This window comes from Oratosquilla oratoria, chromosome 17 (assembly GCF_046742065.1).
Source record: "Oratosquilla oratoria isolate Oo_2021 chromosome 17, ASM4674206v1, whole genome shotgun sequence".
NCBI lineage: Eukaryota > Metazoa > Arthropoda > Malacostraca > Stomatopoda > Squillidae > Oratosquilla > Oratosquilla oratoria.
Window position 1 is genome coordinate 3164840 of NC_134793.1, and position 18840 is coordinate 3183679.

At 42.6% G+C, this 18840-nt stretch overlaps 1 protein-coding gene across 1 annotated transcript; it reads right to left on the minus strand.

Moving 5' to 3' along the window:
* Positions 1–17306: 17306 nt before the first annotated feature.
* Positions 17307–18027, minus strand: LOC143034704 (uncharacterized). The gene is made up of 2 exons (XM_076201072.1): positions 17902–18027; positions 17307–17603 (listed from the first exon to the last, which is right to left on the minus strand). Exons 1-2 carry the CDS (start codon positions 18025–18027, stop codon positions 17307–17309), a joined length of 423 nt encoding a protein of 140 aa, XP_076057187.1.
* Between the last annotated feature and the right edge of the window lie 813 nt (positions 18028–18840).

Here is an 18840-nt window from a genome sequence, read left to right on the forward strand (position 1 = left end):
AAGGGAAAGGGTTAGGGAAAGGATTAGGGAAAGGGCTAGAGTAAGAGTTGAGGTAAGGGTTAGGGAAAAGGTTAGGGTAAGGGCTAGGGTAATGGTTGGGGTAAGGGTTAGGGAAAGGGTTAGAGAAATGGTTAAGGAAAGGGCTAGGGAAAGTGTTAGGGCAAGGTTAAGGCAAGGTTAGGGCAAGGTTAGGGCAAAGGTTAGGGCAAAGGTTAGGGCAAGCGTTAGGACAAGGGCAAGGGACGGGGCAAGACGAAGGAGAACGGGAAGAGGGAGGTAAAGTGCAAGAGAAAGGAGAAGAGGAAGAGGAAGAGGAAGGAGAAGGGGAAGAGGGAAGGTAAGGGGAAGATGAAGGGGAAGAAGAAAGGGAAGAGGAAGAGGAAGAGGAAGGGGGAAGATGAAGGGGAAGAAGAAAGGGAAGAGGAAGAGGAAGAGGAAGGGGGACGATGAAACGGAAGGGGAAGTGAAAGAGGAGGGGGAAGAGGAAGGGAAGAATGAGGAGAAGGAGGTGGGGAAAGAGGATAGGGGAGAGGAAGGGGAAAGAGGAAGGGGAAGAGGGAGTGAAAGAGGAAGGGGAAGAGGAAGGGGAAGAGGAAGGAGAATGGGAAGAGGAAAGAGAAAGGGAAGAGAATGAGGAAAATGAGGGGGAAGAGGAGGGGAAAGAGGAAGGGGGGGAGGAAGGGGAGAGGAAGGGGGAGATGAAAGGGGAGAGGAAGGGGAAGAAGAAGGGAAGGGGAAGAGGAAGTGTAAGAAGAAAGGGGAATGGAAGGGGAAGGACAACAGGAAGAGCAAGAGAGAGGGCAAGAGGAAGGCCAAGAGGAAGAGCAAGAAGGGGGAGAGGAAAGGAAGACGAATGGAAGAGTAAGGATAAGAGGTGGAAGAATAAAGGTAAAAGGGAAGAGGAAGAGGAAGGGGAAAAGGATGTGGAAGAGGAAGGGGAAGAGGAACGAGAAAGTAAAAAGGAAGAAGAGGAAGAGGAAAGGGAAGAGGAAGAAGGACGAGGAAGGGGAAGGGGAAGAGGAAGATGAACGAGAAAGTAAAAGGGAAGAAGAGGAAGAGGAAAGGGAAGAGGAAGAAGGACGAGGAAGGGGAAGAGGAAGAGGAAAGCGAATGGGAAGGACAAGAGGACGAAGATGGGAGGAGGTTTTATGGCAGGCCAACTGGACGTGGACTGAAGAAAGGTACAGGTGGAGACGAAAGGGCTTCCGGGGACTTTAGAGGCGTGAGCGAGGGTGCAAGACACGGAGGGAGAGTGAGGGGCCGATGACAAAGAAGACCTGGGGTTCCTGGGTCTTCAGCCATAAGGAAAAGGGGGAAAATGGACCCATATAAGGAACTGATGGGGACGGGAAGGAAGGACGGCGACTAAAATTTGGGATGGAGGTTGTATTAAAAAAAAAAAAAGTACACTAACCCGCGACGAATTTTCGAATTGTATATTTTCAAAATGTGATTCATGAATGAAAACGTAACGATAAGAAGAGAATAAAAAAAAATTCAGGAATCCATTCATGATTCCGAAATTGAATAAGAAAGAAATAAAATTTCCTTTGTGATACCTTTTCCCCACCCTCGGACGAAGAAAAAAAAAACATAACTTAGTTTTCTAAACAACTTTTTCTTGTTCATCTGGATGCCATACTAGTACACTAGGGATCCTTGGCTCTGTTTTCTAGATGACTTTTCTCGTAGTTCTTCATCTAGATAACATTCTAGTACGCTAGAGATCTTAGTCACCGACGCCCATGTACCTGACATCCTTTCCTGCAATCGAATCACAATGTTTATCTCCTGAAGGACCCTCGTAAGTCGCAACCTCCCCAGTGGCCTTCGCAAGATGCCCTCCTGAAGAAGGAATGCACAGATATATCTGCCTCGTAAAGAAGGCTGACGTGCCTTACCCCATGGGGCCGACCGCAGAATCTCGATCTGATCGAGCGTTCTTTTCTCTTATCTTCTCTTACTCCTACGCCTACTCCTACACATCCTCCTCCTCCTCCTCTCCTCCTCCTACGCCTCCTACTCCTACTCTTGCTCCTCCTCCTACTCTTGCTCCTCCTCCTCCTCCTGCTCCTCCTACTCTTGCTCCTCCTCCTCCTCTTCTTGCTCCTTCCTCTCCTCCTCTCCTCTTCTTCATACTCCTTCTCCTCCTCCTCCTCCTCCTCACCATCATCATCATCATCATCTTCCTCCTCCTACACAACCTTCTTCTTCTCCTCCTCTTTCTCCTCCTCTTACTCCTATTTCTTCTCCAATCCTTATTCACCAGTCTTCCTCTAAACCCCTTTCTAGCCTACTTTTTCTACTCTCGCTTCTGCCCTTGCTCTTTTAGTTTTTCTTATTTTTCCTTTTGTTTTCCTTTTCCATTTTCATTCCCTATTTCCTCCCCTTACTATTCTACTCCATTTTTACCTGATTCTTTCTTCTATTTCGTCTCCCTGTTTTGTTTTGTTTTCTTCCTCTCCTACAACTCTTTACCTCCTATTCTTTTCTTCCAATCCTCCTCTGTTCTCTTCCCATCGTTGCATTTTCATTTCATTTTGCTTTTTTTCTTATCCTTTTCCTCTCTTTTTACAGGAACACAAAGTACGATTTTTCGATAAAGAGAAAAAAAAAATTCTTGAATGGGGGAAATCCAAAATCGTCCTCATCTGCTCATCACCAGACCTCCTGTCGGAGAACCGACTTCGAAAAGTCTTTCTGCAATGGTCATCGTGTTTGCGATCTGACTCTAGACCCGAGATTATCAACCTTTAAGATGATGACTCCTTACTCCTCCCAGCTCCCTAACCCTCCCAGTCACAAGCTACCCCATAGCATAGGTCTTATGACAAGATTCAATATGCAATAAATAGTTAAAATATACTTCCATTATCGTACTCATGTATATGTAAATGGGTATGGAGTGTAGATGAAAAGGACAAAGGTCTTATTCCGAATGAATCCCTAACTAGTTTAGTTCCGAGTTTCCCCTGGATTTTTTTTTTTTTTATACAAAGCTAATCAACAATAAACTTGGATTAAGATCCGCGTCTTCCTCAATTTGTCATAAAGCCTAAACAGTAAATCATAAAGTATAAACTTTTAACGTGTATATTGGGCTCTTCTCTATTGTTCCAACTTGTGCTTAGTCGAGGAAAAGTTCGATACAAAGCTAGTCAAGAATAAACTCGAACTAAGACCCGTGCCTTTGAGATCCATCTTCCTTAATTTGTCATGAAGCCTCAACAGTAAATCATTAAGTGTCAACTTTAAACGTGTATATTGGGCTCTTCTCTATTGTTCCAGCTTGTGCTTGGTCGAGGCATGCACACACGGAGTCAATTTGTTCAGCGTCATTTACCAGAGCCCGGATGCACAAAACTTAACGATTTGTCGTAAAATGTTGGAACTTTGTCGCTCGTTTTTTTCTTTTTTCCTCAGAATATCACAGCAGCTGTCATACACATAATTCCCTCTGCCCCCAAAGACTATTTTTCTCTTACAAACAATTAGAGTCAAGTTGTATATTATTAGTTTTTTAGTCTTTGTAGGAAGGATGATACTGCCTTGTTAGACTAACACTCAGTTAAAAAAAAATAATTCTAGCATATTCATCAATCTAGATATACTAAAAATTCATCAAGATCATTAGATAGGGTATCTAAAGATTTATCATCTGGGTGTCACTCAATTAAAGCAACTGAGTTACAGAGAAAACAGACCACCCTTCTGGAAACTACAGATCCCCTCCAGCCCATATATGTTGTTATCGTTTCTGTGCAGCAGCACTGTTGAACAGCTTGTAAATCCGTATTTGTGTGTGCGAGGCGATATTACATGAAATATATGTCATTTTTACGTTTTCTAACATGTGCATGTATGTATTATTAAGTAATGTATTACGCACAATATCTACTCCGGTTAGCTTATAAGTTCTCTAAACTGGAAACTTACACATACCAAATGACCCCTTTCCAAACATAAGACGACAGCCGTTCCATTCTCATTCAACACCCATTTGTAACGTACAGACGATAAATCTGAAGGAAAGAAATGGGGAAAGGCATGGAAATGAAAAAAAAAGAGGAAAAGTATGGAGAAGGGCGAGGAATAATGTACGACAAGAAAGGAGGTAAGAAGATAGACAGGCACAGATATACTGTACAGGCAGAATAGACAGGCACAGGCAGACAGGCACAGATCGACGGGCACACAAAGAGGTGTACACACAGACAGCCACAGCTACACACAGCCACGGTCGCAGAGAGCCACAGTCACTGACACCTAAAGTCACAGACAACCACAGACAGCCACAGTCCCAGATAGCCACATGTAGCCACACCCACATAGGCAGGCACACACAGAAATAATCAGAGACAGACAGACACAGAGACGGAGACACAAAAAAATGCACAGACAGACACAGACAGATACATAGACAAACACAGACAATCAGGCAGACTGACTCACACAGAAACAGTACAGAAACAGACAGGCTAAAATAGAAATAGAAACACATCCAGTCACAGACAGCCACAGCCGGGGACAAACACAGACAGGGACAGATACAGCCACAGCCAGACAGCCACACACAGACTTAGGCAGAGCCACAGAAATAGCCACAAAGACACACAGCCACAGACATACAGCTACAGACAGTCACAGCCACAGACAACCCCAAATAGACAGCTACAGACACAGACCTCATATAGACAGACACAGACTGACACAGACACAGACAAATAGGCAGAAAAGTATAATTTCCCTTGACTATGAGGCGATGGTGTCATATCTCCCAAATCAAATGCTTTTGATAATACATTTTCAAGTTCGTTAGAAAATCTGAGGTTTCCCAGCCTTATCGCCTAATTAGGGAAATTTCAGTTCATATTTATGAGTACCATAGCAAGGGATTTTTTTTTTTTTTTTAATTAGTTGGATAGCAATTTTCAATACATCAGATGGCAGATCATTTATTGTGAGTGACACACGAGTTACATATGCTACTTCCGAATTGAACACTTTTCTTTGTTTAGTTCATGATGCATGTCTGAAGAACTAGAATTAATCAAGGTAACAGACAAAATATTAGAGGATAGCGTTAATGGCGTAAATGATCATACTGGATCCAGAAACCAAAACCAAACCTTAAGAAATGGACAAATCATGGGAATCCTTGTTTGTAATCCTTTACATCTCGTTTGTATGTGACCCTGGTGATATAAAAAATAAATTCCCGGTTCCACAATTAAAGATAAACTCTGTTGTGTGACGTTTTGGCGATACCCTCCGACTCACTCCTCCTAGTCACAAAGAAAAACAACTCTTATATGAAGATTTCGTGTTAATGTTGATTTCAAGACTGGTAAAGCACTTTCATGCCTTTCCAACTCCTATTCACAACGGCGGACATCAGAAGTGCGTTGATCAGCGTCGCATGTATTTGCTAGGGCCTATTCAGTATGGCCGAGCTCATTGCACTGATTTCAGACTTAATTTACAACCGCAGCCATCCCAGCATATCAGAACTTTAAATTGCAATCCTCACCATATGTTCAAATTTACCAATCCGGATTAAGCCACTGTGGTGAGAGACTGAGACTGTATCGTATCCTCAAAGGACAGGCCGGTCCTGTAGTGGACCATCAAGGTTAAACTACACAAATGGGATATGGAAGCAAACATATGACACCAACATTAAGAGAATTTTATCTACATGTTCACAAAACAGTACCATAGATATCAACAACGTATCGCGATTAGGCTTATCCAGAAACCTTCGTACTTTGTACCATAATATATCGTTTTGTACACATAACGAATATTTTTTTGAAGGCGGTACAAATGCATAAATATCTATTGTGTTAAAGGTTAGTGGCCAATGAATGAATTTTTGCATGGTAGGTATTTTCCTAATGTGTTCTTTTACAGGTGTACAAATAAAACATGGAGTAACAAATTGTTGTATTTATTATTTACGTTCTACAATTGAAGTCGTCCTCTTTCCTGAATCACTCGCGTTCGTATTTGAAAGAATAAATTTCATACACAACCGTTCCCAGCTTGGATTTACGAACACGATATAATTCTGTTTAGGGCAACTTTGCTTCGTTGGCGTCTAATAAAATATAGAACTTCGTAGATTAAATCCCACAGTTGCATTTCTAGAAAGTAAATTACTAGATTTCCTGTGTTACCTGGTAATAACTAACGTCACTAATGTTTGCTGTGAGTCGTTACTTCAGGGTAACAGATCACTAAATGCGAGTTACCTAACGTGTAGCTCAGCCTTAATGATCCACTGCACAATCGGCCTGTCCCCTGAGGAACGATACATCCTCTGTACCATACCATACTGATTAAGTGCTCGCATATAACATATACGACACTGATCTACCACATCTTTGATGTCCGCTGTTCTGGAAAGGGGTTGGAAAGCCATAAAAGGGCTTTGCACTTACTGGGGATAGAGCCCGGACCTTCCGGGTTCCGAGGCAGGAAAGTTACCCACTGCTCCATGCAGGCTCTCATTATTTTACGTAAATGGTGCAATTTGCAAAGGGATTTCAGGATTACCATAACTAAGAAGTACGAGACTGCCCCTTCCCTCACAACTCTCCAATCGTGAGTATACGATTTGATCACCACTAACCAACCCGCGACCACCCTCACCCTGACCATAGCATTTCGTTAACGTGGCGGGACACTAAGCTTTTCTCGCTAACATACTACTTGCTTTTGCTACTTCGTTTGAGGAGAAATTACTTCGGTTATGATATTTTGTTTTTCAATTCTCCAAATGTCAAATTACTCTTGCGTCATATAGTGAGAAGTCGAATGACGAACTAAGTTAAACTTATGCAAATATTAGAGACATTGTTGAGATATTCTTATGGAAGTCTAGAATATTTCAGCCGAAGTAGTTTGTACTCAAACGAAATAGCAAAATCAAGTAGCATGTTAATGCTAGCCTTGTGTGCTTGGGTTAGAACGTCGCTAATTGCAACGGGGGTCGAGGTGACGGCAATTCAAACCTTGCCGCCAGCGAGTTGGACCAAGGGCATAATTAAATAAAATCCACGCTACAAAATCCTCTGTAATTGGCACCGTCCTAGCCGCCTGATATGGGGAGTTTGCGACATTAAACTAAATCACCATCATCAAAAAAATAGACTTGAATGAATCTTAAAAACTATGGGAGCAGTCATGTTTGTTTATTACGTGGAGTCGAGAGTTAAAGGACTTTTTTTCGGTGCGATTGTTAGCCTGTTACCACAACCAACAGCGAGTGACGCGTATCTTACCTGGCATTCTATTTGGGTAAACGCGTTGGTTGTCGGTTCGGTTGAAATGATTAGCCTCGTACTTTGGAGGTCAAAGCAAAACAGCCTCATTCAAAAACAAAGAATTAGTGCTCTAGAATCAGTGGTTCCCAAACTGGGGTCCCCGGACCCCTGGGGGTCCCTGAGAAGGTCCTAGGGGGTCCGCGACACAATGGAAAATAATTAACTCCAGAAAAAAACTATATAATTATAAAAGTATACAACACTGATTCTCTGTCATTATAGTGTAGGTGATATCAATATTTTGTTGTGCAATCAGCCAGCACTTCTCTATTACATTTTTATATCTGTCATAATATTTCATTTGTTTCTTTTTAATTACTATTTATATTCATTCAAGCTTTATTCTATGCTTACAGAAAGTGTGAACGGAAAATGGAAAAGTTTTTAAAACGAAAATCGAAAAAAAATTGAAAATATTTTAAATTCTTATTTTTATACTTTCTTTGTGTAGGAATATGCAAATAGTAAAATTACTGCACTATAATAATGTAATGGGTATCTTGGTATGGTAATAATAACTTTTGATTGGCTGGGGGTCCTCGGATGGGACTTAAATATCTGGGGGGTCCTTGGCATGGTAAAGTTTGGGAACCTATGCTTTAGATGATCATCATTGATCTATGAACGATCATCGTTGAGCGATAATCACACCAAGCAAAACGTACATTTATAAGGAAGTTACAATGGAAAACGGTAAGTAAGCAGCAGCCGTGTTCTACTGACCGTGGAGACCATATCATTCGCACTACTCTGAAAGGAGGGTATTAGAACGTCCTACTCAGCGAGAATAATAGGCTACTGCAAGTTACGACTTCTGGACTTCGGAGTATCTACCATTGTAATCCCAACCGCTTTATCTGACACAGACACATTGGTGCTGCATTTGTTAATGTCCCTTTATGACAACATTAGTCGTACGTCGGGCTATAGAGCTGTATCTACGCATGCGCGTGGTCTTGTGGTCTCGTGGTCTCGCGTATACAAAGACCAATGCCTTTGCGAGTTGTATGATTTTATACTCATAGGTTATGTTAGCTTTAAATAGGTTTTTTATTTATATATTGAAAAGTTGACCTAAAATTATGTGGACTTAGATTACCAGGTATAATTTTTCCAAAAAGAAAATAGAATAACTGAAAATGTTTTAAAGAACGGTCACTGGCCGAGTTGTTTAGAAAGTTACTACTTAGAGGCCAGAATGGAGTGGATTTGGATGGAGTCCTACTCTGGCAAGAGAGAGTTCGTGTTAAGGACATACTATACTAAAAGATCAAAACTGACACCACAGTCGGAAGAAAGAAAAAGTTGAATAATCGAAGCTATATATTTCGATTGCTAACTCCAGTTAGCAATCGAAATATATATTTTCGCTTACTTAACTTTCTTTCGTCCGACTGTGGTGTTAGTTGTGATTTACAAATGTGTTACTACATTTCTCACCAGTTATACTAAAGGATAATAATAACAATTATAAAAGCTATAGATAAAGAAGTAATAGAGAGGGCTCCATCTTCTCTTTCTTAAAAGGCAAGCAGTCGCAATTCTGTCACTGTTAGATAATAGGCAAACCAGCAAACATACGCAGTGACGGGAACCAATGACCTTAACGTCATCCTGTATATTACAATGAAGCAGATGCAGTTACATAAATACATAGAGAAAAAGACCTTGTATATATTAATATAATAAACGGTAAGCTACAAAAGGCTTTATGTGATTGCAATGTTGGTAATTGTACCAAACATTCCCGTGACATAGTATTACATCAATACATACGGATCTAATTTTTATTTTCTAGAAATACGATACTTTTTATAATGTCCAATAAAAGAAAACCGTAAAAAATTATGATGAAATACAAATATGATACATGCTCATAAAACCGCTTCCAGTGTTTGGCAATACAACATATTACAAAAGAGTTTAGAATATATCTCCATACTATACTGGCTTTAGCTTTTTTTTAACGTAAACATGTTGGTCTGTGTGTTAATGATAACCCTATATGATATGTTCTTATTCTGTGTCTTGCTGCACTGCTTCTGACTCGAACACTGAGCGAGGACAGGGATGAACCTTCATCCACAAGGAACTAAGATAACAGAGAAAACAAATGTGTGTTGGATGTGTGTGAGATTTGGTGAAGAGCGAGTGTATGGCTTGGCTGACCAGCCCCCCCACTTTCTCATATATGGGGAATGAGCCTTTCCGTGTATGTAAATATATATACACATATACATGCACATGTCCACATTATGCGTGTGTACATGTATAATGTACGCACATGTATGTGTATAATATACGTCTGTGTATATTCATGTATATACATATGTATATATGTATATGTGTGTACATGCATGTATATGTATATGCATGTATATGTATACTTATGTATATGTGTGATTTTTAGCTACCTCCTTTGTAAGGAGGAAATAGCCATTGGCATATGTATATGTGTTTTCGTATGTGTATATGTATACGAGTTTTGTACAAGTATACATGAATATATGTATTCTGTTTATGCAAATAAGTACTCACATTCTCTGGTGTTGCTTTGCGTGCTTTCTCAATATTTACTCTCCACTGCATCGCAATGTGAAAGTTCTTTTACTGCCTAGCATGTCCCATTACGACCGAAGATATGTCAAAGATCTGCCACCTTCCATTCCATCCCGAAGTTATTCAGTGCTTAGTAGCGAGATTGACGTAATGGACAATATAAAAAGAACACATTAATTACAAGAACTATAATGATCAATTATCAATTGATTATCAATTATCAGTTCATTATCATTGTTACTATTATCAATCATTATATTGCTGTCGACATTATCAGCATCATTATTATCTGTAAGACTTTGAAGTTTACTGAGGAAAAAACAACGAGAACGTAGGTCAAACAGCTGAATCATTTAAGGTTTATCTGATAAACACTTTAGTAATATATGTGCTCCAATCTGAGAATGAGATGAGCAAATAGATCTATTTTAGGCCAGCTTCTAGAACCAATTTCTCTGTTCGGGTCACACAAACATCGAAGCTAAAACTACCTATCATGGTGATATTAACTTGTTATAGAACAGTACCTGTGTGTGTGTGTGTGTGTGTGTGTGTGTGTGTGTGTGTGTGTGTGTGTGTGTGTGTGTGTGTGTGTGTGTGTGTGTGTGTGTGTGTGTGTGTGTATTCACCTTGGTCTTTGGATCACGTGTTGGACTCGTGATCGACAGCTATTTCCCACCCGGAAGAGAGCTCAGAGCTCGTATGACCGATCTATGGGTAATGCTATGACCTTACACGCATACACACACCCAACTCCCCGCCCACGAGAGTCGGAGTAACGACTCGAAGCTCAGCGATACTGAAATAATTTCAACCCTGGGCAGGATTCGAACCCGGTACCTCCGGCATCACCGTGCTGACAGTCTGGGACTCTACCAACCGCGCCATCGAGTCGTGTGTGTGTGTGTGTGTGTGTGTGTGTGTGTGTGTGTGTGTGTGTGTGTGTGTGTGTGTGTGTGTGTGTGTGTGTGTGTGTGTGTGTGTGTGCGCACGCGTACACGTGTGCTCGTGTACTCGTGTGCGTACGTGTGCGTATGCATATGTATGTATGCATTTATGTATATGTGCATGCAAACGCACATACCTGAATAATTTTGCTGATAATGTATTTCTGATTATAACAACGACGATGGTGACGAAGACAATAATTACAATCACGGAGAGGATGATATTAGTAACAATGATAGTAATGATAGTGTCCATAGAATAGAGTTAATATAGTTGTAATTTAGCGTTATGGTAGTAATACCATTACAAGCGAGGATACAAACTTACGCTGCACTGGGAAGAAGAGTCAATAAGGACTATTTACTGGACAAAGTGCATATGAAACCAGACCGTAATTATGATGTTTCTCATTAGAAGTTCCCAGTAACTCTAGGGTTCTGGGAATGAGAAAACTAGGATTCGATACTGATAATAATTCTGTTTAACGTCGCTAGAACGGTCCCTCTTGCAGAGGGCTTTGTAGCGTGGAATTTAATGAACCATGCCCTTGGTCCAACTCGCTAGTGGCAAAGGTTCGAACCGCCGTCACCTCGATCTCTGCCGCATGTAGCGACGCTCTAAATCACTCGGCCATTGAGCATCTAAATGTTGATAAAAAAAAAAAGGCTTCTAATGAGAAAACGCTTTTTTCATTCAATCTTTCCATAGTGTGTTGGTGGTGTTCTTGTAGCGTTCCGGTTTCTCAATCACTTGGTTGAGGGTTCGAGTCCCGCACACTTCTATTCAAAGCTGTGATTGTCACCTGCCCCAAAAGTCCAAGAATATAGGGCAAAGGTGACGGCTTCGGCCGTAGTTACTCAGCGCCTCCTGACGCCACCTTATATTCGCCAGTTCTTGCACTGCCAGGAAACTTTAGATTTTTTTTTTTTTTTTTTTTTTTTTACTTTTTGTAAAAATTAGTTCACAAAAGGGAAGAGGATGATGACATAGTATTTTTCTTATTTAGAATTTCCCTTAGACCTAAGAATCATTTCAGAAGAGAAAAAGAATAGAGAGAAACGTTGATAGAGGTCAGCCAGATAGGAGAATTTATTCACTCAACAAATTTATAATGGAAATAGTCAACTATCATTTCCAGGAAATACGTGATGACACGGTTTAACGTCACTAACGTTCTCCATGAGGAGGCTAGGACGGTGCCTCTTACAGAGAACTTTGTAACATGGCATTTTAATGAACCATGCCCTTGGTCCAACTCGTTGGCTGAATGGTTCGAACTGTTAACACCTCGGTCTCCGCCACAATTAGCGACGCCCTAACCCGAAAGCTACATATTTATATAAAATTATCTATAGTCTGTGCGTTTCAAGGAGTCCGTTCAGGGTGTGAGATACGTCGTGATTGACTACTAGCCATTTTGCCAAATCAACCTTAGTACGTGCTTGTCTCTATATGTCTCATTTATGTTAGTCGTTGTTGTTGTTGTTTTTATTCTTTATATAGTAAAGCAATCTGTTTAGTACAATAGGTATCACTTTTTAGGATCACAACAACGATTACCTATATCCCATCCCACCTGTCTCACATGTGACACCTCCTCGGCGTGGCAACATGGGAAATGGCGCTGTTGCTACGTTTCATAGAATTCATTCAAATCGCTGCTATGATCCTAAAAAAGTAAAACTAATTGTACTATATAGCTTCCTTTACTATGTGCAGAATATATATATATATATATATATATATATAATTTATATATATATACGAGAGAGAGAGATCAAATAGATGCGAAATAAGAGAGACACGTGCTAAGGTTGATTTAGCAGAATTGGCCAGAAATAAACCACCCCCCTGAACGGACTCTTTAGAGCACACAGACTATAGGAAGGTTGGAGAAATGAACGAAATATACCAAGGATAAGTGCTGGTGAGCACCGAACGCCAGGAGTTGACTAGCTGTGGCCGAAGCAGTCACCTTTCCCCTCCTATGCGCGTGAACGATTGGTGAGGGTAACAGTCACTGCCGGAAACCGAAAAGGATTGTGGGATTCAAACCCACAACTGAGCGAATTGGAGACCAGCACCCTTCCGATCACGCCACCGATGGTCTAAGAATACCAACTATATCCAGATGGAAAATGACCCCCCAGTATGTAAGGGGATAAATATAACACAGGAAGATACGCTGAAGAAACCTAAAGACAAAGACGAAAATAGAAAAATCCCGACTACGATGACGAGGACCCCAGTTCGGGTGAGATTTGGACGAGTGTCCGGAATACACAAATTCGGGATGTGGTGGAGGTGATGGGAGGCGTGGAGGCAACGGGAGTGGGGAGGGAGAGGGGGAGAAGTCCGGGATTGGGAGATTGGGCAGAAGAGGAAAAGGGGAACTTATCAGAATGCGGAGGAGGCCGACCTCCAAAAGATTTGGTCTTCCAGGTGAACGAAGAACATGAAGGAATTAACGCACCATTTCTATTCTTAGACTCTGCAAAGTATGGGAGAAAAGATCGCGCGTGCCCCCTTACATCCAAGAGTATACGCACACACATACACACATACACATACACACACACGCTCACACTCGCACTCACACACACGCATGCACGCCCGCACGCACACACACAAAAGAGAGAACGATGCAGAGACGGAGAGAGAGACGGAGAGATATATAAACAGAGGGAGAGAGAAAGACAAAGAGACAAAGAGAGAGTTACAATGAGTTAAAAGGAATCTAAGTACCTCAAAAGATTTTACAACTCATGCTGAGGAGGTACCTTTGAAAGATTACCGTGGATTCATATTAGTACTTACACTAATATGTGCAGCACTTTGTCTAACAGTCTTTTGTACTGTTCATCTGAGGAACTGTTTACAACGTCCTTTGACTGTCTGTTCCAGGTATTGCAGATTTTATGGTTAAAAAAGTATAAAAAAAATTGTCACAAAAGTAACGAAGAGGAATTGAGATGTCACCCTTGATTGTGAGTGGCATTCACGTTCAAGCTTAAGGGCTGTCGATAGTCAATGTTATCAAATCCTTGAAGTACTTTGAAAATCTCTATTAGGTGTCCTCGCAATCTCCTGGTTCCTAGGGAAAAGAACCCCAAAGTCTTGAGATGCCTTTAAGTTTGGCGACAAGAACTGGACGACATATTCCAGATGGGGACGAGCAAGAGAACTGTAAAGTGTCAAGACTCTTTCATCGTTCAGGTAACGAAACACTCATTTGATGTAACCTAAAAGATTGATTTTTTTCTACTTCAATATGCTGTTTTGAGGACTTCAGGTTGCTGCTAATCAATACACCCAAATCCTTTTCCAAGTTTGTACTTGCTATGTTATGACACAGAAAAGAGTAGGCTACCCTCTGGTTTGCATGCCCGGTATACATGATCTTGCACGTATCCAGTTTAAATAGCATCAGCCACCTCTCAGACCACTTTCACACTTTCTCGAAGTCTGATCTAAAATTTTCTACACTTTCAGATGTTCCGACATTTGCTTTCAACTTAGCGTCATCCGCAGACATAGCTATGCGGCTCACAATTCTAACATCTATAGTATGTAGATAATGAGGAGGAGTGGATGTAATACAGATCCTTGGGGTACCCCACTAGTAACAGGAGACCAGCTGGACCATGCCCCATTAATAACTACACGCTCTCTTCTATTTTTCAACCAGGTTTCAATCCAATTTAACATTGCTACTCTAATTCCCATGGTTCGAAGTTTCGACAATAACCTCTTATGAAGTACCTTATCAAAGATTTTCTGGAAGTCGAGATAATGTCAATTGCTCTGTTACTCTCATATTCTTGATGCATGATATGGAAGAAGTATATTAAGTTAGTTAAGCATGGTCTGTGACACCAAAGAAAAAAAAGTGCTGCGAGTCTAATAGATTGTTTTTCTCCAGAAACTCGACAATTCTATCCACAGTGACACCTTTCGGTACTTTCTCTTCTATAGAAGTATGGCTGATAGAGAGGTAATTCCCAGTTTTTGCACGATCCCCTTTCTTTAAGACAGGAGTCACGTTTGCCACCTGCCAGTCCCTAGGCACTTCTATCCGCAGAGACTCAGTGAAGATCTCCACTAGGTGGGGAGCCACCTGCTCGCGAACCTTCCGCAGTACCTTTGGCAGGAATCCATCTCGACCGGGAGATTTGTTTGCGCTAAGTTTGTCTAGTCTGGCTAAGTCTTCGAAGTTCGTACATTGAATATTCTCCATGGACTCTTCCTCGTGTACCAGAGCTGGTTTAGGGATTGCCCCCTCTACTTCTTCATTGAATACTGAAGATAAGTGTGCGTTGAGAATATAAGCCACATGAAAGTGAGTAAGAGAGAGAGAGAGAGAGAGAGAGAGAGAGAGAGAGAGAGAGAGAGAGAGAGAGAGAGAGAGAGAGAGAGAGAGAGAGAGAGGAGAGAGGAGATATTGTTTGTTTGTATAAAAATATTACGCTCATAGAACGACAAACCTAGTACAGTAGATAATTTCTATTTATACATAGTACTGTATGAGTGACGCGCAGGTCACGTTACTACGCACAGTGAAGCTGTACGGCAATAATAAGAACAAAAGAAAATAAGAAAGAATTAGACTGCAAGAGACCACAAGGCCCACACTAGGCAGTTCCATTACATCCTGTAAGCGGAAATATATTGGTAATCAAGGTGAGGTAAGTTTTAGCATCCACCAAAGTATGAATGTCGAGTTAGGACAGTGTCTAGATTATTGTCAATTAAAAGAAAGTGACACAATGTATTAAGTCTTGGCTTTGGGGCAATAGGTCTCTTACTGATGGACATTTGAGGCAGTAGTGGTACAGATTGTTGGTGCTGAGACTGTCGCATAGATTGCAGGTGGAATAATGTGGCACGTTCTCCGCCTCAGAGACTTGCCACAGCGGTCTGTAACCCAAGCGAAGCCGTGCAGTCACAATACTGTGTCTGCGAACGAGGAGTACGTGCTTGCGATACCTTGGAAGGGAGAGACGGAAGTGGTCGTAGCGTAGTATTGATACGCTTTGTGTGCGCTCTGTAATTCATGCGGTGGAGAGTGGTTAGAAGAGCGGCAGAGTGTATGATCTTTTTGTAGCAGAGGGGGGAGGGTGTGGCATCGTCGGGTAGCGGCAGTTTACAAGCATTTTTGGCGAGGAGATCCGTCTTTTCATTGGCAGAGATTCCAACGTGGGAAGGAATCCACAGACAGCTTATAGTGAGCGTTCTTGAGCTGTGATTAGCTGTTGTAAAATTGATGGATAAGGGGGCGGTGTATGAGTTGTGAAGATGAGATGGCCAGTAGGACGGACTGGGTGTCACACATTATCACGCCATTCAGTTGCCGTTGACACAGTAGCTTAACAGCCATCAGGAGTGCCTGTAGTTCGCAGTAAATAGAGCTGGACGAGTTGGGTAACCTGCAACCAACTCAACCACCCTCAGGTGGCTCCATATTCGGTGAGTAGACGGCGCAGCCGGCGCTACCGTCTGGCTGTAAGGACTCGTCTACATAGAGATGGTGCGCGGCAGGAACGGAGGACACTGCGGTGATGTGTTTCAGGGTTAATCGTTTCTGGAGGAGCGGTGGGTTTATTTTTGAAGTGGTTGTGAAGGTGACAAGAGGATGTGGAATCCTTCATGGAGGCGGTCCGTGATCAACCTCTGCTATAGGGACTTCAATGTGTAAGCGTTGTAGAGTGGAGCACAAGTATTGACGAGGGTGCGGACGCCGGAACGCAGTGGAGGGCGGTGTGCGGCGGGATCAAATGAAGCTCTTAAGACATGGGAATATTGTGGGGCCAGATGTGGTGAGTGGAAGCACTTGACGCTGAAAGAGATGTTAGCGTATATTCTTTCATTAACTAAAGGAAATTTATGTTCGGTCTGTATGTTTACTACTCTGGTGGAGGTGGGGCATTCAAAAATGTACCGCATCACTCTGTTCTGGAATTGTTCTAAAGGTACCAGGGAGGTCTTGGAGAGTTGACCAATGGCTGGGGAGAGATAGTCTATGACTGACCGAATGAAGGCAACACACATGGTTCTTGCCAAGGGAATGGATAATCCAGCGGCATTGTTGGTGAGCCATTTAAAGGGGATAAAGCGCTGTTTTAGCTGGTGGAGATCTTTTATGATAGGATGGAGATGCTGCCGAGCAGGTATGGCTGGAGTGATGTGTACTGGCGCTCCCAGGGACAGTTACTCTGTGCAAAGTGGGATGACACTGTGTTCTACAGTGAACACTGGTAGTGTTCCGGGACCCCTAGGAAAGAATACTCGACTCTTTTCTGGGGAAAGGATGAGGCGACAGGCTGATGTCGATTCGTAGGAGTGGAGGAAGCGCTGTAGGTCGACAGCAGAGTTGGAGTGCACACAGATATCGTCATCGAAGCAGTTGGCAGTTGTGCCAGGAATGTTGGGGAGAAGGGGTAGCAGGCGGTGCATCAGGACGTTAGATAGGGACTAAACCCCACCCTGTGGAGTACCAAGTTTGAATTCCCTAGAGGTACTGCACGTTCCCTGGAATAGTATACGTGAAGTTCTGTTTGAGAGATAGCCACGGATCCACTTCAGGAGGTTGCCTTGGACGCCAAATTCTACGAGCTGGTCGAGAATAATCTCTCTATTGGCTACGTTGAAAGCACTCTTGGGATCAAAAAACGCTACCACACTGGTGTAGAAGTTGGCATGTAGATACATCAGGAAGTGGTGTGTGCTCCTCTGTGGTAAGAAACCATACATTTGCGGTGATAGTTTCTCCTGCAGGCAAAACAAATGTCGAGTGAGAAACATACATTCGAGGACTTTACAGAAACAGGTGAGTGAAATAGGTCTGAATTTGTCTGTGGCAGGTTTGGAGATGGGCACAATGGTACTAGATCTCCAGGCACGAGGTACATGTCCCTTGCTAAAGCTAAAGTTGGAGAGTTGCAGCAAGGGTAACCATGGATTTTAAGGAGCAGGCAGAGGACTTGATAGGTGACACCAACATCCCCGGGAGCTGTTGTTTTGCTTGATTAACAAGAACACGACGCAATTTGGCCTAAGTGATGGGCACATAGTCATCTTCACCCGTCCGTAATAATGCAGCCATTAGACGCAGGGTGTGGATATTCTTGTGTATGGAGAGTGCCTCTTGAAATGGGGTGGGAAGATTGCTTGCCTGTGTTTGTTCAGACCACATACTTAGCAAGTCCTGTGCCTATTGAGCTGGGCTGTGGTGGAGAGCAGTCGATGGTTTCTTCTTGATGCCTTTGTTTATCAGGTGCCACATGGAGCCAACGCTGGTCTGGTGACTGATGTTGTCGATATATTTCTTCCACGACTCGGTATGGGCATACTGCTGCAGGGCAACAAAGTCATCTCTGGATGCCTGGTATTGGAGATTAGCAGGTGTTGGCTGCCTTTCAAAGACGAGACAATCTCTCTCAGCCTTCTCTTCCGTCTGTGGGATGCATCGGACCAGCGTCAAGGCGTGGACCTCGCGGCATCTTTTGATGTGTGGCCTTGTGATGTAACGAGTGTAAAAACATGTGTTGAAGCAACGAGGGAGGAGTACAGGTTATCAGGTGACTGGAGATCAAATGTTGGTAGAAGGGTGGAGACGTAAGAGACGTAGTTGGGCCACTTCATCGGTGGAATGGAAATGCGGAGGTGGGTGTGAAGAGGAGAACTCCCACTTGGCAAGGATTACAGGAGTCTATGTGCGATGTAGTTAGAGAAGAGAGTCGGTATGGGAAAGAAATTAACGCGTGTCGCTGCTACACTCGATGTGATGTGGTCGAGAGTGCCTCCTTTGGAGTATGTGACACCCCCAGTGTCTCCCCAAAGGGAGAGGGAAGAGGGAAGAGGGAAGAGGGAAGAGGGAAGAGGGAAGAGAGGAGAGAGGAGAGAGGAGAGAGGAGAGAGGAGAGAGGAGAGAGGAGAGAGAAGAGAGGAGAGAAGAGAGGAGAGAAGAGAGGAGAGAAGAGAGGAGAGAAGAGAGGAGAGAAGAGAG

Coding starts and splice junctions, on each gene's coding strand:
- LOC143034704 (XM_076201072.1), bottom strand. CDS start 18,027: ATGTGGTCTGAACAAACACAGGCAAGCAATCTTCCCACCCCATTTCAA. Junction 17,604..17,901: donor GGACGGGTGAAGATGACTAT/GTGCCCATCACT, acceptor TTTTGCCTGCAG/GAGAAACTATCACCGCAAAT.